At 37.5% G+C, this 24332-nt stretch overlaps 1 protein-coding gene across 3 annotated transcripts in view; it reads left to right on the top strand.

Annotated features, from left to right (window-relative positions):
- Window positions 1-24332, top strand: part of il17rd (interleukin 17 receptor D) — a 92298-nt gene that overhangs the window by 12636 nt on the left and 55330 nt on the right. For all 3 annotated transcript variants that reach the window (XR_009824696.1, XM_062038003.1, XM_062038002.1), the window contains exon 2: window positions 21088-21142. Coding sequence is in view for 2 of the 3 variants with exons in the window: in XM_062038003.1 (XP_061893987.1) it covers window positions 21088-21142 (55 nt within the window). In the remaining variant the exon portion in view is untranslated. The remainder of the gene's footprint in view (window positions 1-21087; window positions 21143-24332) is intronic.

The raw sequence follows: 24332 nt of genomic DNA, 5'->3' as shown, positions 1-24332 counted from the left end.
TGATTTGCAAATCCTTTCAGCATTAATGGCGCCTTCACAGATGTGTAAGTTACCCATGTCTTGGCCACTAATACACCCCCATACCATCACACATGCTGGCTTTTACACTTTGCGCCTATAACAATCCGGATGGTTCTTTTCCTCTTTGGTCCGGAGGACACGACGTCCACAGTTTCCAAAAACAATTTGAAATGTGGACTCGTCAGACCACAGAACACTTTTCCACTTTGTATCAGTCCATCTTAGATGAGCTCAGGCCCAGCGAAGCCGACGGCGTTTCTGGGTGTTGTTGATAAACGGTTTTCGCCTTGGATAGGAGAGTTTTAACTTGCGCTTACAGATGCAGCAACCAACTGTAGTTACTGACAGTGGGTTTCTGGAGTGTTCCTGAGCCCATGTGGTGATATCCTTTACACACTGATGTGGCTTGTTGATGCAGTACAGCCTGAGGGATGGAAGGTCACGGGCTTAGCTGCTTACGTGCAGTGATTTCTCCAGATTCTCTGAACCCTTTGATGATATTACGGAGCGTCGATGGTGAAATCCCTAAATTCCTTGCAATAGCTGCTTGAGAAAGGTTGTTCTTAAACTGTTCAACAATTTGCTCATGCATTTGTTGACAAAGTGGTGACCCTCGCCCCATCCTTGTTTGTGAATGACTGAGCATTTCATGGAATCTACTTTTACACCCAATCATGGCACCCACCTGTTCCCAATTTGCCTGTTCACCTGTGGGATGTTCCAAATAAGTGTTTGATGAGCATTCCTCAACTTTATCAGTATTTATTGCCACCTTTCCCAACTTCTTTGTCACGTGTTGCTGCCATCAAATTCTAAAGTTAATGATAATTTGCATTAAAAAAAAAGTTTCAGTTTAAACATCAAATATGTTGTCTTTGTAGCATATTCAACTGAATATGGGTTGAAAATGATTTGCAAATCATTGTATTCCATTTATATTTACATCTAACACCATTTCCCAACTCATATGGAAACGGGGTTTGTACATGACCCTTGGTGGTCGTCAGGGCCTTCTCTGCAGGCCTAAACACAACCAGAAGCTATTACAACCTAAATTCTAGTATTCTTCTATGAAATTGTTATTCATTACAGTGGAACCTCATTTTACAAACTTAACTGGTTCTTGCACATGGTTTGTGAATAGAAAAGTTCATATATTGAAGCAAATTTGGCCATAAGAAACAACATCAACTGTTATGATCCGGTGTTGGATCATAACAGTACCCCCCTCCTAATCAGCACCCATGACAACCAAGACAACACAAAACAGGGGTGCTGAAACAGAACTTAAACCACAAGTGGCTCAAAACCCAAAATAAACTATGCTCCAACACCGGATCATAACATCAACATGAATAATGTGTTCCAACGTGGACAAAAGTCCACAATTTAGTAAAAGTTTGAAGACGCTGAACACCCTATGAAGCACTATACAGGAGGAGTGTGCTTTAATACATAGCTAGCTCACGGCTAACGTCCACCCACAGTGTTTTAGCTGCATCACTAATCCTTGCCTCCATGGCGACAAATAAAGTAAGTTTCTTACAAGTATCATTATCAGATATTTTGGCTGTCACCGTAGGCTGATGTTAGCTTCCCTGCTATGAATCACTGTCAAATGTACATCGTGTGGGGACATTTATTAACGCACTGCAGCCTCATAGACACGTACAGTCGCACACACACTCACACATACAAACACCAATCAGAAGTGCAGAGTGTGTTCCCAGGTGCAGCCCACACCTATCAGTTTATGGTTTGCGTAAAGGCTAACTTGTTATTTTTCTTTGTAATCTCTGCCTACTGAGCCTATGGTGCTGTTAAGTTATTGTGGCTCAATTTGCCACAATATGTTAATGTATTATTATTTAATATATATTATTGTTTTAGTTGCTTAAGATATATTCCTGGCTCTGAATTTGCTCATTGCTATTTTTATGTTTTTGTGCATTATTTGTTGCCGTCTTCATTAAAGGCCAACTGAAAGCCACTACTACCGACCACGCAGTCTAATAGTTTATATATCAATGATGAAATCTTAACATTGCAACACATGCCAATACGGCCGGGTTAACTTACAACGTGCAATTTTAAATTTCCCGCCACACTTCCGGTTGAAAAAGCCTTCGGAGGATGATGTATGCACGTGACGTAGCCAGTAGAACACAGGTATGGCTTCTCCATTGAAGCCAATACGAAATAGCTGTTTTCATCATTATTCCACAGTATTCTGGACATCTGTGTTGGTGAATCTGTTGCAATTTGTTCATTGCATTATGGAGAAAGAAGCTGAGCAAGCAAAGAAGAAAGTCGGTGCGAAGCGGAGTATTTTGCGAGGGAAGTCAGCAACACAACACAGTCTGTGTTTCATTGTTTACATTCCTGAAAGATGCAGTCAAGATCGAAGAACTCGGACAACAGAGACTCTTACCAGGAGGACTTTGACTTCTTTAACAGATGCAGACGCGATACCGTGAGTACTCTTCCAAACATTTGATCGCTTGCTATAACTAGCTCGAGCTAGTAGCTAGGAGCTAGGAGCTAGCATAACAAACACCTAGGTGTTTGTTATGCGGGATTAATTTGTGGCATATTAAATGTAAGCCTGGTTGTGTTGTGGCTAATAGAGTATATATATGTCTTGTGTTTATTTACTGTTGTAGTCATTCCCAGCTGAATATCAGGTCCCACCCGCGCGCTTCCAAACATTTGATTGCTTGCCCGTACGTGCGTGTCACGTACGTAACTTTGGTTAAATATATAAGCTTTATGAACCTTGGGTTAGGTGAACGGTTCTTTGGGCTGAGTGAGTGAGTGTGTTGTGCAGGTGTTTGAATTGTATTGGCTGGTTATATATACGGGATCCCGTCCATATTACCCGCTCGAGCTATAACTAGCTCGAGCTAGTAGCTAGGAGCTAGCATAACAAACACCTAGGTGTTTTTATGTGGGATTAATTTGTGGCATATTAAATATAAGCCTGGTTGTGTTGTGGCTAATAGAGTATATATATGTCTTGTGTTTATTTACTGTTGTAGTCATTCCCAGCTGAATATCAGGTCACCCCCGCCTCTCACAGCATCTTCCCTATCTGAATAGCTTCAACTCCCCACTAGTCCTTCACTTGCACTTTCCTCATCCACAAATCTTTCTTCATCCTCGCTCAAATTAATGGGGTAATCGTCGCTTTCTCGGTCCGGATCTCTCTCACTTCATGCGGCCATCATTGTAAACAATAGGGAACTTTGCGTATATGTTCAATTGACTACGTCACGCTACTTCCGGTAGGGGCAAGCCTTTTTTTTATCAGATACCAAAAGTTGCGATCTTTATCGTCGTTGTTCTATACTAAATCCTTTCAGCAAAAATATGGCAATATCGCGAAATGATCAAGTATGACACATAGAATAGATCTGCTATCCCCGTTTAAATAAAAAAAATTCATTTCAGTAGGCCTTTAAACGAACAGGTTACTCATCAGTTACTCAGTACTTGAGTAGTTTTTTCACAATATACTTTTTACTTTTACTCAAGTAAATATTTGGGTGACTACTTTTTACTTGAGAAATAAATCTCTAAAGTAACAGTACTCTTACTTGAGTACAATTTCTGGCTACTCTACCCACCTCTAGGAGCGAGGGAATTTCACGACTGGATTTGTTGCACAGGTGGCATCCTATGACTGGAAATCACTGAGAGCGGCCCACTCTTTCACAAATGTTTGTAGAAACAGTCTCCATGCCTAAGTGCTTTTATACACCGGGCCAAGTGATTAGGACACCTGATCCTCATCATTTGGATGGGTGGCCAAATACTTTTGGCAATATAGTGTATCATTGCCAGGTGTTTGCGGGCCAGATCTGGCCCCCGGGCCTTGAGTTTGACACCCGTGCGCTAATTGATCCAAAGTGACCTCTACCACTGTTGCTCCGCTCCCCCCCCTGCCTTTTTTGGGTCACCTTTTGAGTTAGCGGATGACATCGTCCCGCATCAGCATCTTGAGAGGAAGTAGGATTTATTCTCCGGAGTCAGAGGGGTCTCAGCAGGAGTGGAGGAGGAGGAGTTGTGTGGTGGTGGGGGGGTTATTGAAGAGCAGTCATGCAGGAGGTGGAAGCTGCAGGTTTTGTTCCTGTGGTGGGAAATCTTGCTTGGCTGCTCTCAAACACACACGCACACACACACACGCTTCTTTCTACAGGTTGCATTGTTGCGCCTCACTTTTGTCCCCGGCTTTGTCCCCCACCACCCGTTTTTTTTTTTTTTTTTACCAAATGTGGACTCATTCCCCCTGCACAGCTTCACAGCGGGGGGTACCTCGGTTTTCGTTAGGGACCCGTTCCAGAAAGTCAGATAAAGACCGAATCGCACGAAAACATCAGCAATTTTCCACATAAGAAATCACGTAAATCCATTCCATCCGGTCCACACCCCCAAAAATATGGACACCAAACACGTTTTGTAGAGATTATAAGTAGGTTCACATGCAGGAAAAAAATGTAAAGTACATATAAACTGACATCACTTGGTTTTAGCCTCGAGCAGCGGGGGACATGTTTAGGGGACGCCACCTTTGCACTTTTCTGCTAGTTTTTTCTCAAATTCAACTGTTTCCCACTTTATTTATCAAAGTGCTTGCACTTGCAACTTTCTTTGGCCCCATTGTGGCTTTTTTTTTTGCATACGATCTCAATAAAGAAATAGCACCTCGACTGAGTCATCAACATATTGTATTTTTAGACGAGTTTGTTACGCCCATTGTTTGGTTGCACGATCACTAGAGACATGTATCGTTAGGATTTTATCGATACCGATACCTTTATTGATATTCCTTATCGATACCGTTGTTCATCAGTACTATATGTAATTGGTAGGGATGTCCGATAATATCGGCCTGCCGATATTATCGGCCGATAAATGCGTTAAAATGTAATATCGGAAATTATCGGTATCGGTTTTTTTATTGTCTGTATCGTTTTTTTTTTTTTTTTTTTTTTTTTTTTTTAAATAAATCAACATAAAAAACACAAGATACACTTACAATTAGTGCACCAACCCAAAAAACCTCCCTCCCCCAATTTCGTTCTGTTATCAATATTCTGGTTCCTACATTATATATCAATATATATCAATACAGTCTGCAAGGGATACAGTCTGTAAGCACACATGATTGTGCGTGCTGCTGGTCCACTAATAGTACTAACCTTTAACAGTTAATGTTACTAATTTTCATTAATTACTAGTTTCTATGTAACTGTTTTTATATTGTTTTACTTTCTTTTTTATTCAAGAAAATGTTTTTAATTTATTTATCTTATTTTATTTTATAATTTTTTTTAAAAGTACCTTATCTTCACCATACATGGTTGTCCAAATTAGACATAATAATGTGTTAATTCCACGACTGTATATATCGGTTGATATCGGTATCGGTTGATATCGGTATCGGTAATTAAAGAGTTGGACAATATCGGAATATCGGATATCGGCAAAAAGCCATTATCGGACATCCCTACTTATTACCATTTTTAGTAGCACAAGAGGCTGTACACCAGCAACATCCTGTAACATCTCACAGCAGGAAAGTCTTTTATCAGTACCTGCTTTTTAAGTATTAAACAAGTCAACAACAAAACCCAAAACCAGTAAAGTTGACACGTTGTTTAAATTGTAGATAAAAACAGAATACAATGATTTGTAAAACACTTTTCCACTTTGCATCTGTCCATCTTAGATGAGCTCTCGGGCCCAGCGAAGCGGGCGACGTTTCTGGGTGTTGTTGATAAATGGCTTTGGCTTTGCATAGTAGAGTTTTAACTTGCACTTACAGATGTAGCAACCAACTGTAGTTACTGACAGTGGTTTTCTGAAGTGTTCCTGAGCCCATGTGGTGATATCCTTTACACACTGTTAAACATCCTATTCAGAGGAAGGTTACTTTTTTTTTTAATGTATTTTTATTTTATTTTTATTAATCAATCCAACAAAATAATACACAATAATACCATAATAATGCAATTCCAAAACCAAACCTATCAACATTCGGAATAGCAATCAACAGAGTAATTGAGAGGACACACAAACATGGCACAAAACAATCCAAAAGTAGTCAAACAAAAATGAATAATATCAACAACAGTATCAATATTAAGAATTCCAACATAGCAGTGATTAGGAATCCCTCATTTACATGATCATCACGGCCATTTATAAAAAATAAAAAAAATACAACAAAAACATTTAAAAAAAAAAACAGCAGGGTTACTTTTGAAGTGAAAATATGAACATATTTTTCCCCTGGTCCGTATTTTCATCGGTCATAAAAAAATATCAATAATTAGCAATATCGACCAATATAAAAAACTTATATCGTGATTAGGGCTGCAACAACTAATCAATTAAATCAATTAAAATCAATTATAAAAATAGTTGCCGATTAATTTAGTCATCGATTCGTTGGATCTATGCTATGCGCATGCGCAGAGGCTTTTTTTTTATTTTTATTTTTTTTAAATAAACTTTTATTTATAAACTGCAACATGTACAAACAGCAGAGAAACAATAATCAAACTAAGTATGGTGCCAGTATGATGTTTTTTTTTCAATAAAATACTGGAAAGGATAGAAATGTAGTTTGTCTCTTTTATCCGATTATTAATCGAAGTAATAATCGACAGATTAATCGATTATCAAATTAATCGTTAGTTGCAGCCCTAATCGTGATACAGTTTTCAGCCATATCGCCCAGCCCTAACAGGATTATTTTTTTCATATCATCTGATCTTGAATAATATCAAAATTACTATTATTATTATTACTACATTGTTTTTAACCTGCCAGTGTACTACAAACAAAGTAGAGATTATTAACATTGTAAGTAATTTAAAAAAAAAAGAAATAAAATAAGAAAAAGCACAATAACATAACAATGAACAAAAAAATTGTTTTTTGAAAATAACATTTTGGCGAACGTTTTAGTCAAACACCAAATCAGACGAAAAGTCAGGCGCACCACTGCACTTTTTGACACGTTTTCCTTTCATTTTTATTCTCTGCTTCAGTGCAGGAGAACATCAGTGTGATGTTGAAGCTCACAAAGCAGAAACATTCACTTTTTTACAGTGCTCTAATTTTCCTAATTGACTATGGTAATTGGCACTTTGCAGCCATTGATTTATATGGCAGTGTAGCTCTGTGTCGAGTACACACACACACACACACACACACACACACACACACACACACACACACACACACACACACACACACACACACACACACACACACACACACACACACACACACACACACACACACACACACACACACACACACACACACACACACACAAACAAACAGACAGGAGGAAAATAATTTAAGGGAATTCCGACCTCATGACAACTCCAGATGTGCCCAAGGCAGCAAGAGGAAAATAAATAGGTACTGAGTTTCTGGTGCAGACTGAATATTTGGAGTATGTCCCAGAATGCAAAGCACACCTGGATCACATTCATTCCACAAACACCTTTAAAATCTGAAGTGACCGCTGAAACAACTAGGAAGTGAAAAGCTCAACCATTTCCCCCCGGATGTAAGGAAATAATAGAAATAGAATTAGTCTGTTCCAGGTTCAAACTGTGGACTTACACGAGGCTTTATCCAGTGTACAGGCAAGGTTTTAAGCCACGTTTGAACATTCTTGATGTCATACAAGTGTAAAAAGAAGCAAAGCCGTGTTAATAATTAAAAGGTTAACTTTGCTTACAAGTGAGAGCACGTATGGTCTTCACGCTTACTTCCAAGTTTCCATTTTTTTACCTTAAAGCAGGGGTCCCCAAAGTTTTTGACTCGGGGGCCGCATTGGGTTAAAACAATTTGGCCGGGGGCTGGGCTGTATGTGTGTATATATATATATATATATATATATATATATATATATTAGATATATTAGATATATTAGATATATATATTAGATATATATATATATATTATATATATATTATATATATATATTAGATATATATATATATATTATATATATATTATATATATATGTATATATATATCTTATATATATATATATATTATATGTATATATATATATATATATTATATATATATATATATATATATATATATATATATAGTATATTATATGTATTATATATATATATATATATATATATATATATATATATATATATATATATATATATATATATATATATATATATATATATATATATATATATATATATATATATATATATATAGCGCACTTTCCGCGCACGCGAGATTATGTCACATTATCGATGACAAAATGCATTTTTAGGCAATATGATTTGCCTGAGCGGCTAGGAGACACCGTGAGTAGCAAGCGGTACAAAGTAGATAAGAAAAAAAATAATAATTAAAAAAAAATATATATATATATATATATATATATATATATATATATATATATATATATATATATATATATATATATATATATATATATATATATATATATATATATATATATATATATATATATATATATATATATATATATATATAAGGGGTCACCAACCTTTTTGAAACCAAGAGCTACTTCTTGGGTAGTGATTAATGCGAAGGGCTACCAGTTTGATACACACTTAAATAAATGGCCAGAAATAGCCAATTTGCTCAATTTACCTTTAACTCTATGTTATTATTAATAATTAATGATATTTACACTTAATTGAACGGTTTAAAAGAGGAGAAAACACGAAAAAAATGACAATTAAATTTTGAAACATAGTTTATGAGACTTTTGTGATTTAGGGCTATATAAATAAACATTGATTGATTGAATTTCGACTCTTTAAAATTCAAAATTCAACCGAAAAAAAGAGGAGAAAAACTAGCTAATTTCGAATCTTTTTGAAAAAATTTAAATAATTTATGGAACATCATTAGTAATTTTTCCTGATTAAGATTAATTTTAGAATTTTGATGACATGTTTTAAATAGGTGAAAATCCAATCTACACTTTGTTAGAATATATAACAAATTGGACCAAGCTAGACAAATCATTATTTCTTCTTGATTTTCCAGAAACATTTTTTTTAAAAGAAATTCAAAAGACTTTGTAATAAGATTTAAATTTGATTCTACAGATTTTCTAGATTTGCCAGAATAATTTTTTTGAATTTTAATCATAATAAGTTTGAAGAAATATTTCACAAATATTCTTCGTCGAAAAAACAGAAGCTAAAATGAAGAATTAAATTAAAATTACTTTATTATTCTTTACAATAAAAAAAATAAATTTACTTGAACATTGATTTACATTGTCAGGAAAGAAGAGGAAGGAATTTAAAAGGTAAAAAGGTATATGTTTAAAAATCCTAAAATCATTTTTAAGGTTGTATTTTTTCTCTAAAATTGTCTTTCTGAAAGTTATAGGAAGCAAAGTAAAAAAAAATATGAATGTATTTAAACAAGTGAAGACCAAGTCTTTAAAATATTTTCTTGGATTTTCAAATTCTATTTGAGTTTTGTCTCTCTTAGAATTAAAAATGTCGGGCAGAGCTAGACCAGCTTGCTAGTAAATAAATAAAATTTAAAAAATAGAGGCTGCTATTTGAGCTATTTTTAGAACAGGCCAGCGGGCTACTCATCTGGTCCTTACGGGCTACCTGGTGCACGCGGGCACCTCGTTGGTGACCCCTGATATATATATATATATATATATATATATATATATATATATATATATATATATATATTTCATTTATTTTTTTTATTTTTATTTTTTTATACTTGGGACTTCCCGCGGGCCTTATTTTGGACGCTGGCGGTTTTTCCCGATGCTATTGTACGATTTCAGAGGACAAAGCCAAATACATGACTAAATGTATTTGTGAACATGCAATCTGATTGATTGATTGAATTGACTGATTGATTGATTGAAACTTGTATTAGTAGATAGCACAGTACAGTACATATTCTGTACAATTGACCACTAAATGATAACACCCCGATAAGTTTTTCAACTTGTTTAAGTCGGGGTCCACGTAAATCAATTCATGGCAATTATATTGTGAATCTGACCAAACAGTGAAAAGATGATTCTTTAGAGCAGTAAACTAGGGTCAACGTGCCAAGTGCGGTCCACTAACCTCTTCAATTTGGCCCCGCATGACATCACGAGTTCAACAAAGTATCACACCGCAGAATGCTTTTAAATTAACCCTAAATACCAGGCGGTCTCTGATTGTTACATTGTTGCTGCCATCTAGTGGACAATGGGACTAAATCAGACCATTGACCGTTGAAAGTACTTTGGATATAATAGCACAGCAAATACTTTTATGGGGCAACTACCCTAGTCATGGTGCAAAAAAAAAATGCAACTAACATAAAGGTCAACACACATGGTCAAACAACACAAGCTGCTTACTGAACATTGTGGATCTTATGAAAAACGTCCAAACACTAATTTAGATCCTTTAGAGTGCATGATGGGAAAAATGTAAAACACTCTCCACACTTGTCCATGTTTGGCGCATTTTAGCTGCTTGACATTTCTGATTGATTACAAAACGTTAAAAAGGTCGTCACGGAGGTAAACAAGGTAGAAGTCAAACTTTCACATATTCTTAATATCCAATTATATTAAAGGCCTACTGAAATGAATTTTTTTTATTTAAACGGGGATAGCAGATCCATTCTATGTGTCATACTTGATCATTTTGCGATATTGCCATATTTTTGCTGAAAGGATTTAGTAGAGAACAACGTCGATAAAGTTCGCAACTTTTGGTCTCTGATAAAAAAAAACCTTGCCCCTACCGGAAGTAGCGTGATGACGTTGTCAGTTGTTCACTCCCTCATATTTTCCTATTGTTTTCAACGCAGCTAGAGCTATTCGGACCGTGAAAGTGACGATTACCCCATTAATTTGAGCGAGGATGAAAGATTCGTGGATGAGGAACGTTAGAGTGACGGACTAGAATGCAGTGAAATACATATTTTTTTTCGCTCTGACCGTAACTTAGGTACAAGCTGGCTCATTGGATTCCACACTCTCTCCTTTTTCTATTGTGGGTCACGGATTTGTATTTTAAACCACCTCGGATACTATATCCTCTTGAAAATGAGAGTCGAGAACCCGAAATGGACATTAACAGTGACTTGTATCTCCACGACAATACATCGACGAAGCTCATTAGCATTAGCTACGAGCTAACGTGATAGCTACGAGCTAACGTGATAGCATCTGTCTCAAATGCAGATAGAAACAAAATAAATCAATCCCTGACTGGAAGGATAGACAGAAGATCAACAATACTATTAAACCATGTACATGTAACTACACGGTTAATAGATCTCAGCCTGGCAAAGCTTAACAATGCTGTTGCTAACGACGCTAAGGCTAACTTAGCAACCGGACCTCACAGAGCTATGATAAAAACATTAGCGCTCCACCTACGCCAGCCAGCCCTCATCTGCCCAGCTCATCAACACCCGTGCTCACCTGCGTTCCAGCAATTGACGGCGCGACGAAGGACTTCACCCGATCATCCGTGCGGTGGCCGGTTAGCATCGGCTAGCGCGTCTGCTATCCAAGTGAGTAATCCTTGTTGTGTTGCTACAGCCGCCGCTATACACCGATCCCACCTACAACTTTCTTCTTTGCAGTCTCCATTGTTCATTAAACACATTGCAAAAGATTCACCAATACAGATGTCCAGAATACTGTGGAATTATGAAATGAAAACAGAGCTTTTTTGTATTGTATTCAATGGGGTACCAATACTTCCGGTTCAATGATTGACGTCACGCGCATACTCATCCTCCGAAGGCTTTTTCAATCGGAAGTGTGGCGGGAATTTTAAAATGTCACTTTATAAGTTAACCCGGCCGTATTGGCATGTGTTGCAATGTTAAGATTTCATCATTGATATATAAACTATCAGACTGTGTGGTCCGTAGTAGTGGCTTTCAGTAGGCCTTTAAATGTATATCTACCATATTAATATAATACATAACGTACAGTGTACGTTAAAAAAATGTTCCATAATAAAATGCATGGGCAATAATGTAATATCATGAGGTGACTCCTTATACATTTACATACATATATTATTGACTGTTGTCTGAGGGCAGCTATTACTGCGATTTATGGCCTCCAATGAGAATTAGTTTGACAAGCCTGTTTTAGAATTATGTATTGGCAAGATTGTTATTTGTAGGGATTAGAGTTGTACGCTATACCGGTACTAGTGTAGTATCGCAGTACTAATGAATCAAAAACGGTACTATACTCTGTTTGAAAAGTACCAGTTCCACATATTTTATTTTTAAAGGCATGACGGCGCGTCATCACATCATGACATTGTTGGTTTTACAAGCAGAGGAGCATGTTCGGCAACGCACAATCACAGAGTACTTACAAGCAGACACAGTGTGTAGACCAGGGGTCACCAACCTTTTTGAAACCAAGAGCTACTTCTTGGGTAGTGATTAATGCGAAGGGCTACCAGTTTGATACACACTTAAATAAATGGCCAGAAATAGCCAATTTGCTCAATTTACCTTTAACTATGTTATTATTAATAATTAATGATATTTACACTTAATTGAACGGTTTAAAAGAGGAGAAAACACGAAAAAAATGACAATTCAATTTTGAAACATAGTTTATCTTCAATTTCGACTCTTTAAAATTCAAAATTAAACCGAAAAAAAGAAGAGAAAAACTAGCTAATTCTAATATTTTTGAAAAAATTTAAAAAAAGAATTTATGGAACATCATTAGTAATTTTTCCTGATTAAGATTCATTTTAGAATTTTGATTACATGTTTTAAATAGGTTAAAATCCAATCTGCACTTTGTTAGAATATATAACAAATTGGACCAAGCTATATTTCTAACAAAGACAAATCATTATTTCTTCTAGATTTTCCAGAACAAAAATTTTGAAAGAAATTCAAAAGACTTTGAAGTAAGATTTAAATTTGATTCTACAGATTTTCTAGATTTGCCAGAATAATTTTTTTTAAATTTTAATCATAATAAGTTTGAAGAAATATTTCACAAATATTCTTTGTCGAAAAAACAGAAGCTAAAATGAAGAATTAAATTAAAATGTATTTATTATTCTTTACAATAATAAAAAAAATAAATTACTTGAACATTGTCAGAATTGTCAGGAAAGAAGAGGAAGGAATTTAAAAGGTAAAAAGGTATATGTGTTTAAAAATCCTAAAATCATTTTTAAGGTTGTATTTTTTTTCTAAAATTGTCTTTCTGAAAGTTATAAGAAGCAAAGTATAAAAAATAATGAATTTATTTAAACAAGTGAAGACCAAGTCTTTAAAATATTTTCTTGGATTTTCAAATTCTATTTGAGTTTTGTCTCTCTTAGAATTAAAAATGTCGGGCAAAGCGAGACCAGCTTGCTAGTAAATAAATAAAATTTAAAAAATAGAGGCAGCTCACTGGTAAGTGCTGCTATCTGAGCTATTTTTAGAACAGGCCAGCGGGCTACTCATCTGGTCCTTACGGGCTACCTGGTGCCCGCGGGCACCACGTTGGTGACCCCTGGTGTAGACAGAAAAGGGAGAATGGACGCATTTTGGTGCAAAAACTGACGATAAAGGTGAAGTTATAACACAGAAACGCCCTCGGGAAGAGGTGCTTTAAGACATGGCTAGCTAGCGGCAGCGTTTTAGCTACTTCTAAATCACTAATCCTCATCTCCATGGCGACAAATAAAGTATGTGTCTTACAAGTAGCATTATCACTGCAGGAGGAGGACTAGCTAAACATGCTTCTCTACACACAGTAGGAGGATACAAAAGCTCACCGGCGTCACAATGTAAACAAATGCCATGGGTGGATCTACACCTGACATCCACTGTAATGATACCAAGTACAAGAGCGTATCTAGTCCATACTACTATGATTACATCAATATTTATTTTATGTAATTTTTTTATTCATATTATGTAGGGATGTCCGATAATATCGGCCTACCGATGAATGCGTTAAAATGTAATATCGGAAATTATCGGTATCGTTTTTTATTTATTATCGGTATCGTTTTTTTTTGTTTTTTTAAAATTAAATCAACATAAAAAACACAAGATACACTTACAATTAATGCACCAACCCAAAAAACCTCCCTCCTCATTCACACAAAAGGGTTGTTTCTTTCTGTTATTAATATTCTGGTTCCTACATTATATATCAATATATATCAATACAGTCTGCAAGGGATACAGTCCGTAAGCACACATGATTGTGCGTGCTGCTGCTCCACTAATAGTACTAACCTTTAACACTTAATGTTACTCATTTTCATTAATTACTAGTTTTTATGTAACTGTTTTTATATTGTTTTACTTTCTTTTTTATTCAAGAAAATGTTTTTAATTTATTTATCTTATTTTATTTTATAATTTTTTTTAAAAAGTACCTTATCTTCACCATACCTGGTTGTCCAAATTAGACATAATAATGTGTTAATTCCACGACTGTATATATCGGTTGATATCGGTATCGGTAATTAAAGAGTTGGACAATATCGGATATCGGCAAAAAGCCATTATCGGACATCCCTAATATTATTTTTATAAACTCAGGAAATGCGTCCCTGGACACATGAGAACTTAAATTATGACCAATGTATGATCCTGTAACTACTTAGTATCGATACCTAAATTTGTGGTATCATCCAAAACTAATGTAAAGTATCAAACAACAGAAGAATAAATGATTATTACATCTCAACAGAAGTGTAGATGGAAGATGTTGCAACGGAAAGTAAGTAAATATTAACAGTAAATGAACAAGTAGCTAAATAATACATTTTTACAGCTTGTCCTTTATAATGTGTACAAAATAATAGGTGTATAAATGACACAATATGTTACTGCATACGTCAGCAGACTAATTAGGAGTCTTTGTTTGTTTACTTACTACTAAAAGACAAGTTGTCTAGTACAGTGGTCCCCAACCACCGGGCCGCGGCCCGGTACCGGTCCGCGGACCGATTGGTACCGGGGCGCACAAGAACTTTAAAAAAAAAAAAAAATTTTTTTTTTTTTTTTTAATGAAATCAACATAAAAAACACAATATATACATTATATATCAATATAGATCAATACAGTCTGCAGGGATACAGTACGTAAGCACACATGATTGTATTTATTTATGTAAAAAAAAAAAAAAAAAGTTTTTTTTTTTTTTTTAAATACACCCCACCCCCCCACCGGTCCGTGGGACAAATTTTCAAGCGTTGACCGGTCCGCAGCTACAAAAAGGTTGGGGACCACTGGTCTAGTATGTTCACTATTTTATTTAAGGAGTAAATTGTTCTTCAATTGCAATAATAAACATATGTTTAATGTACCCTAAAATTTTTCGTTCAAATACAGCCTATAATGCCATTTTTTGTGATCCCCTTTATTTAGAAAAGTATCGAAATACATTTTGGTGCCGGTACCCAAAATATTGGTTTCGAGACAACCCTAGTAGGGATCGTTTCGAACAATAAACGACTAAAGAAAGTTTGCAGAGTAAGCAGAATGTTTTTCTGCTGTCGTCTTTTGGGGTAATTATCCTGGGTTTGCCCAATCAGGACTTGTTTCTTTCCGCTGTAATTTGATGAATTGCACATCTGGAAGCTCCAAACAAAAATGGAGGCAGAGGAGAAGTCTCTATGAACCTTGAAGGCCCGTAATTGGAGGAGTTCCTGTTCAATCAGATTCCTCTTTCCTACCCTGCAGGCCTGCTGATTATTACCTCTGCCATCACCCCTCTCTCTCCCTCCCCTTCGCGTCGCCGCCTCCCCGCCGCGCTGTGATTAATCGCCGCGAGACTTCAACGAGCTCAGCCCCGCAATTAGCTGTGATTAGCTTCAGGAAGTCATCCCGGGTCTGGGGATTCCCGAGGGGGTCTCTGCTTAGCATTAGCTTTCGTAGCTTCGTGTACCACCGTCGTTTACCCCAAAACGTCGACAAACACTGGTACGTCGGAACATGTTTTTTTTGTCCCTGTGGGGAGGACATTGGGGCACTTGAAACACCTGCATGGTGTAAAAGTATGGCGGTTTGGTAATCATCACGATCTTACGACGTTACACACGATTTCGACTAACGGGTGCACGGCCTCTCTCAAGGGGAGTCCGACCTTTTTGACGCTCTTCTGCACCCGACGGCCTCCAGTCATCGCCACTTCCTGTCGTTTTTCTTTCAAAGGCAGGGGGAAAAAAAGGGTCTTGCCAGAAAGTCAACATTGCAACATAAATAAACCTCGTCAGGACAAACACACCAAAACAGACTAGTCAGTGGCAGCATATATACAAGACTGCTGAAGGGGTCCCACCCTGTACCCGACTTCGCCGCCCCACACACACAGACTTGCTATGTTTACATGCACTAAAAAATACAATTATTGCATACCGTACAGGGTTATTAGCGGATTGGTGGAGATGGAGGAAGTGTTGTGTGTCTGGAAGTGAAGCACGGGGACGAACGTGTGTGCACGGGAGGTAAAACCTGTGGAATTTGTGCAGTTGGTTATCGTATAATTGGCAATAAATGTTAAAAATAGCGTCGGTCTTGTGGAGACTAAAAAACGTTATATTACTTTAATTTGTTTTCATGTAAAATACCTTTATTTTTAAGGTGTGGCGGCTATGATATTGCCGTGTTGGCGCGCCACATTCAGTTACATTAATGAGAAACCCTGCCGTGGATCCACTATGGACTGGACTCTCACACTATTATGTTAGATCCACTATAGACTGGACTCTCACACTATTATGTTAGATCCACTATGGACTGGACTCTCACAATATTATGCTAGATCCACTGTGGACTGGACTCTCACACTATTATGTTAGATCCACTGTGGACTGGACTCTCACAATATTTTGTTAGATCCACTATGGACTGGAATCTCACAATATTTTGTTAGATCCACTATGGACTGGACTCTCACAATATTTTGTTAGATCCACTATGGACTGGAATCTCACAATATTTTGTTAGATCCACTATGGACTGGAATCTCACAATATTTTGCTAGATCCACTATGGACTGGACTCTCACACTATTATGTTAGATCCACTGTGGACTGGACTCTCACAATATTATGTTAGATCCACTATGGACTGGACTCTCACACTATAATGTTAGATCCACTATGGACTGGACTCTCACAATATTTTGTTAGATCCACTATGGACTGGAATCTCACAATATTTTGTTAGATCCACTATGGACTGGAATCTCACAATATTTTGTTAGATCCACTATGGACTGGAATCTCACAATATTTTGTTAGATCCACTATGGACTGGAATCTCACAATATTTTGCTAGATCCACTATGGACTGGACTCTCACACTATTATGTTAGATCCACTGTGGACTGGACTCTCACAATATTATGTTAGATCCACTATGGACTGGACTCTCACACTATAATGTTAGATCCACTATGGACTGGACTCTCACTATTATGTTAGTTCCACTATGGACTGGACTCTCACACTATTATGTTAGATCCACAATGGACTGGACTCTCACACTATTATGTTAGATCCACTATGGACTGGACTCTCACAATATTATGTTAGATCCACTATGGACTGGACTCTCACACTATTATGTTAGATCCACTATGGACTGGATTCTCACCCTATTATGTTAGATCCACTATGGACTGGACTCTCACACTATTATGTTAGATCCACTATGGACTGGACTCTCACTATTATGTTAGATCCACTATGGACTGGACTCTCACACTATTATGTTAGATCCACTATGGACTGGACTCTCACACTATTATGTTAGATCCACTATGGACTGAACTCTCACACTATTATGTTAGATCCACTATGGACTGGACTCTCACACTATTATGTTAGATCCACTATGGACTGGACTCTCACACTATTATGTTAGATCCACTATGGACTGGACTCTCACAATATTATGTTAGATCCACTATGGACTGGACTCTCACACTATTATGTTAGATCCACTATGGACTGGACTCTCACAATATTATGTTAGATCCACTATGGACTGGACTCTCACACTATTATGTTAGATCCACTATGGACTGGATTCTCACCCTATTATGTTAGATCCACTATGGACTGGACTCTCACACTATTATGTTAGATCCACTACGGACTGGACTCTCACTATTATGTTAGATCCACTATGGACTGGACTCTCACACTATTATGTTAGATCCACTATGGACTGGACTCTCACACTATTATGTTAGATCCACTATGGACTGAACTCTCACACTATTATGTTAGATCCACTATGGACTGGACTCTCACACTATTATGTTAGATCCACTATGGACTGGACTCTCACACTATTATGTTAGATCCACTATGGACTGGACTCTCACACTATTATGTTAGATCCACTATGGACTGGACTCTCACACTATTATGTTAGATCCACTATGGACTGGACTCTCACAATATTATGTTAGATCCACTCGACAGGGGCACTGAAATTGGGGACTCTTCCGGGAAAATCGGGAGGGGTTGTCAAGTATGGTTCAAAGTGTAGGAAAAAAGTAGCGCCTTATAGTCCGAAAAATACGCTACCGCCATTTAGTACCGCCGAACATTCCAGGAAATGTCGTTTGGGATACCTCGTGGTGGTCGTCTTTCTAGTTGTAATTAGGTTTCCGTTTCATGGAGGGTCAAAGGGCAACAAATGGAGACAAAACACTAGTGTAACAGTGTGTGTTTTGTGTAGTTGTGCCTGCATCAAAGCAGTGTTTGATGGTGTTTGGTTGGAGGGCAATGAGGGTCTTCACAAGTCCATAATGACAAACATGTGCACCGACCAACTGGTGAGTTACAGTGGCAGCTAATAAGCATCGTGCACAGGCGGTGGGGCATCGGCCTGATTAGTTTCAGGTGCGTGTTTGTAGTGTGTGAGCAAAGTCTGACACCTCTAACGAGCCGGATGGCGCAGAGGGTGTGTGTGTGTGTGTGTGTGTGTGTGTGTGTGTGTGTGTGTGTGTGTGTGTGTGTGTGTGTGTGTGTGTGTGTGTGTGTGTGTGTGTGTGTGTGTGAGTGTGTGTGTTACCCAGCGAGCCGATGCGGCAACAAGGTCAAAGTTGTAAAAGTGGCTTCATAAGTGTTGAGCGCAATGGATTGTGGGTAATTGACTGGAAGATGACCACCGTGTAGCAATGTGACGTTACACACTGCAAAAACTAAAATCTAGGGATGTCCGATAATATCGGCCGGCCGCCGATAAATGCGTTAAAATTTAATATCGGAAATTATCGGTATCGTTTTTTTTATTATCTGTATCGTTTTTTTTTTTTTTTTTGTTTTTTTAAATTAAATCAACATAAAAAACACAAGATACACTTACAATTAGTGCACCAACCCAAAAAACCTCCCTCCCCCCATTTATTTCTGTTATCAATATTCTGGTTCTTACATTATATATCAATATATATCAATACAGTCTGCAAGGGATACAGTCCGTAAGCACACATGATTGTGCGTGCTGCTGCTCCACTAATAGTACTAACCTTTAACAGTTAATTTTACTCATTTTCATTCATTACTAGTTTCTATGTAACTGTTTTTATATTGTTTTACTTTCTTTTTTATTCAAGAAAATGTTTTTAATTTAGTTATCTTATTTATTTTTTTTTTTTTTAAAGTACCTTATCTTCACCATACATGGTTGTCCAAATTAGGCATAATAATGTGTTAATTCCACGACTGCATATATAGGTTGATATCGGTATCGGTTGATATCGGTATCGGTAATTAAAGAGTTGGACAATATCGGAATATCGGATATCGGCAAAAAGCCATTATCGGACATCCCTACTAAAATCTAAGTAAGATTAAATATTTTAAATAAGGGTGATATTTGGCGGCGTGGCTCAGCGGTTAGAGTGGCCATCCAAAAACCTGAGGGCTTCAGGTTTGATTCCAGCATCCGCCATCCTCGTCGCTGCCGTTGTGTCCTTTTATGACATGGTGATGGTAGCCGGGCTCGAATTTAACCGCGGCAACAGCCCTTGTGACTTGCCGTAATGCCCTAAAATATTGACATCTGTGGCAAGAACATGCCGTGACCGCCCTTGACTTTTTACTCGTTAATAGACGAGGGATGTAACAATAAACGGTGTAATGTTAATTCACGATAAAATTCCAGACGGTTAGTAATACCGTGTAATTTTTTAAATTATCGAAAAACCTCATTTATTAATGCATTTTAGGCAACACGAAGTCAGGCGCATGCGGACGGGCTACACGGACTTTGCTCCGGAGATTTGCCCTCGGAGTAAACGGAGCCAAGAGCTTGGTTTAACGTCATTTTCCCTCGCTTCCCGGCGTGCGTTTAATTGCGCACTGCAGTGTTTAGATGGAGACAGGTGTGGACAATATTGGAGACCGACGCACTAAAAGTATACAGCGAAGGAGAAAACTATTTTATGTTGCTTTTATTTTCTTAATACAGCGTCTGTCAGCTGCCCTGACTGAGAGTTAATGAGGTGAGGAAACATGCAGCAGGCGATGTGTCGTGAACGTTGTCACAAATTCTTTATAAAGTATTTTGTTTGTTTACCGGGATGTTCACTCCTCCTTTATTTAATTGCAAACGGTATCAGTGTTCAAATAACTATATATATATATATAAATAAATAAATCTACTTTGGAGCCCCGACTTCAAAATAAAATAATGTTTGCCCTTCCAACTTGCCATTGTGCTCTAAAATATGAGCCCTCCTTTAAGGCAACACTTGCCTTGACCTTAAAAAGTTAAAATTTGAGGTTTGTGGTAGCACTTTGAGGCTGCTTGAGTGTTGCTGGTACTGGGGAGCTGCGGTTCATTTAAGGACATGGTCACGGCGGCGTGGGAAAGCGTGTCGTGCATTGGCACAGTCATGCGGTTTCTCCGCATCTCGTTTGGGGCCACGATTCTGCAACTTTGCAATGTCCTTTTGCCACGATTTGATGTGCTTTCATGCCATGTAATGTGCGCGTCTCTCTCTCTCTCTCTCTCTCTAACAGATGCTGTCTGCAGCAGATGCAAGTCGCAAGCTGGCCATCACACTCAGAAGCGACAGTGAGTTTTCAAACATTTCTACTACGTTTGATTGAGAAGATTATTGACATCTTAAAGAATTTAATCCATGTAATGCTTTAAAAAGGCAAATGGATGGCACAAAAAGCCAAAAGGCTTGTTTCCATTGTGTTTCCACGTGTACTTTAGATTTGTAACAGGCCGAGAATGCAGTAAAACATTTTTAATGTGATGAATATATATGGCTTTATTTATATAATTGATAGCTAACTAACTGGTTAATGGCCAATGAATGAAAAGTTATTGATAACAAATTCGAATAAAGTCAACAAAAATTAGGTCCCAGGCAAAAGTTAATGTGAGGGTAAAACTTATTTCAAGTGTCACCATCTATGACCCCCTCCCCATGTTCTCCGAAGACCCCGCTCCCCACACACCCTCCACACCATCCCACCGCCCTCTGCTTCCTCCTCTTTTGTTCCTTTCATGGCACAAGTCAAGTTCCTCAGCCGTGGACGATCCTCGCAGCCTCCCTTTGTCCGTGACCATGAGCGAGAAGCAGTGGCATTGCCCATTGTGTGTGTGTGTGTGTGTGTGTGTGTGTGTGTGTGTGTGTGTGTGTGTGTGTGTGTGTGTGTGTGTGTGTGTGTGTGTGTGTGTGTGTGTTGTCTTCAAATACCAATATGCATCTTAACCTTCTCATCCATATCTCTTGTGGCAAACACAAAAAAGTATTGTATGTCTTTCGGGTAAATAATTAAATATTTATTAAATTGTATTATTATTTATTCTCTATTGTATGTATTTTTTTTAAAGTTTTACGTAATATAAAGAATACATTATAAATTAGATTATAAAAAAAATATAAATGCACTGTAAGTTAACTTGGCTTTTGATATGTCACTAGCCCCGTTTACACTGAACACCAAATCTGATTTTTTTGGCCCTCAAGTGGCCAGTGTGAACAATCCAAAGTGCTTCAAATCTGATCTTTTCGCATCAGATTCAGGCCACTTCAGGAGGTAGTCCGAATCCGACTGAAATCGGATCTTTTCAAATGTGACTGCAGTCTAAACGTCAATGCGACCTGAATGAGACTTTTTACGTCATCTTTGGTGGAGCTACGTCGTTCGTGTGCGCAGGAAAAGACGCGGCAAATAATACGCTATATGTAATATATGCATATATATTTATTTATTTATGTTTATTTATATATGTATATATTTATAAGGGGTGTAACGATTGATCAATAAATCGATAGATCGATACATTTCGAGTATACCGATCTGTGCTCGGCACGTTTGCCTTCCGGAAGATAGGTATCGATCCAACGTTGTTGTAAAAGGGAATCGATCGGTTTTATCGATGCTGGAAAAATGCAAACATTAGATTTAAGGAAGGCAGACTTTTTGTGAAGTTTAACACTTTTAAAAATAAGTCTATTTTACTGAATTGAGTTCAACTCACTGAATCGTTTCGGATTGAATCGTTCTAAAGAATGAGATTGTTCCTGAATGGTATCGGCAACCACACGTATCGAATCAAAATCGAATTGTTGTTCAAATGAATTGTTACTTCTCTAATAAATAGGAGATTTTAATGGAAGCATTCACATACCATGGTTTATATAGGGCACAGAGCGGGTGGGTACAGGCAGGCGTGGGGGCGTGGTGATTGACTCATGTGTTACCTAGGAGGTGTTTCCTTCTGTGACGGCATGCTGATACAATTTCGCTGCGCTTGTTGAGGGATGACAAGTCTGGACGGTATATAATAAACAGTTTCTCTTTTAAACATGGTATGTGAATGCTTCCATTAAAATCTCCTGAGGATTGAGGAAACCCCTCATGAAACAGGCCTGTAGAGATGAAATAGTCTTGGGATTTTTTTCCCCACACATACATATTACGCTCTACCACGGTATCGATCACTATTTTTTTGGATAATCTAATTAAGACATATATATATATATATATATATATATATATATATATATATATATATATATATATATATACATACATACATACAACGAAGGTCCTGAGTTCAATCCCGGGCTCGGGATCTTTCTATGTGGAGTTTGCATGTTCTCCCCGTGACTGCGTGGGTTCCCTCCGGGTACTCCGGCTTCCTCCCACCGCCAAAGACATGCACCTGGGGATAGGTTGATTGGTAACACTAAATGGTCCTTAGTGTGTGAATGTGAGTGTGAATGTTGTTGTCTATCTGTGTTGGCCTTGCGATGAGGTGGCGACTTGTTCAGGGTGTACCCCGCCTTCCGCCCGATTGTAGCTGAGATAGGCTCCAGCGCCCCCCGCGACCCCGAAAGAAACAAGCGGTAGAAAATGGATGGATGTGCACTACCGTTCAAAAGTTTGGGGTTACATTGAAATGTCCTTATTTTTGAAGGAAAAGCACTGTACTTTTCAATGAAGATAACTTTAAACTAGTCTTAACTTGAAATAAATACACTCTATACATTGCTAATGTGGTAAATGACTATTCTAGCTGCAAATGTCCGCTTTTTGGTGCAATATCTACATAGGTGTATAGAGGCCCATTTCCAGCAACTATCACTCCAGTGTTCTAATGGTACAATGTGTTTGCTTTTGTTGTGAAATTGCGACTGTTATTGAGTAAAATTCCAACTTTTATCACAATATTGCACAAGTGTTCAGAATTTCTTGTAACATTTTGACTTGCGTTGAGTAAAATGACGACTTGTATTATAAAAATGCCAAAATTCTAAGTTTTACTTGTGAAATTGTGACCTTTTTCTTGTGAAATCCCAACTCATTTTTCACAAGAACCTTTTTTTTATATTTGCATAGTATGTATATATTATTAATGTTGTAAATACACTTCTTTATATATCTAGAAAGGCTGGTCCTAAAGAGGTAGGCATTTTTCAGAGGTCTCAAGAAGGTAACACATACAGGAGTGTGTGTGTGTGTGTGTGTGTGTGTGTGTGTGTGTGTGTGTGTGTGTGTGTGGTGTGTGTTCTTGTATTTCTGTCCTTCTGGAGACATCAACAAGGAAAAGTGTCTTCCATATGAGGAGGTGTGAACAAGTGATGACATAAATCATGGTCCCAATAACATTGCATCTAATAGACAATGTCTCATTTGCACCCCTGTTGAAGAAATCTATCAAAATGAGGGTGGTCCCAGAAAACTGTGTAGGTTCTAAAAGTGCTCCCCCTCTGGTCAACACATGAAATAATAAGTGTGTG

Source organism: Entelurus aequoreus, linkage group LG26, assembly GCF_033978785.1.
Source record: "Entelurus aequoreus isolate RoL-2023_Sb linkage group LG26, RoL_Eaeq_v1.1, whole genome shotgun sequence".
NCBI lineage: Eukaryota > Metazoa > Chordata > Actinopteri > Syngnathiformes > Syngnathidae > Entelurus > Entelurus aequoreus.
Note: the sequence above shows the minus strand (reverse complement) of the source record. Positions and strands in the feature narration are given on the sequence as shown.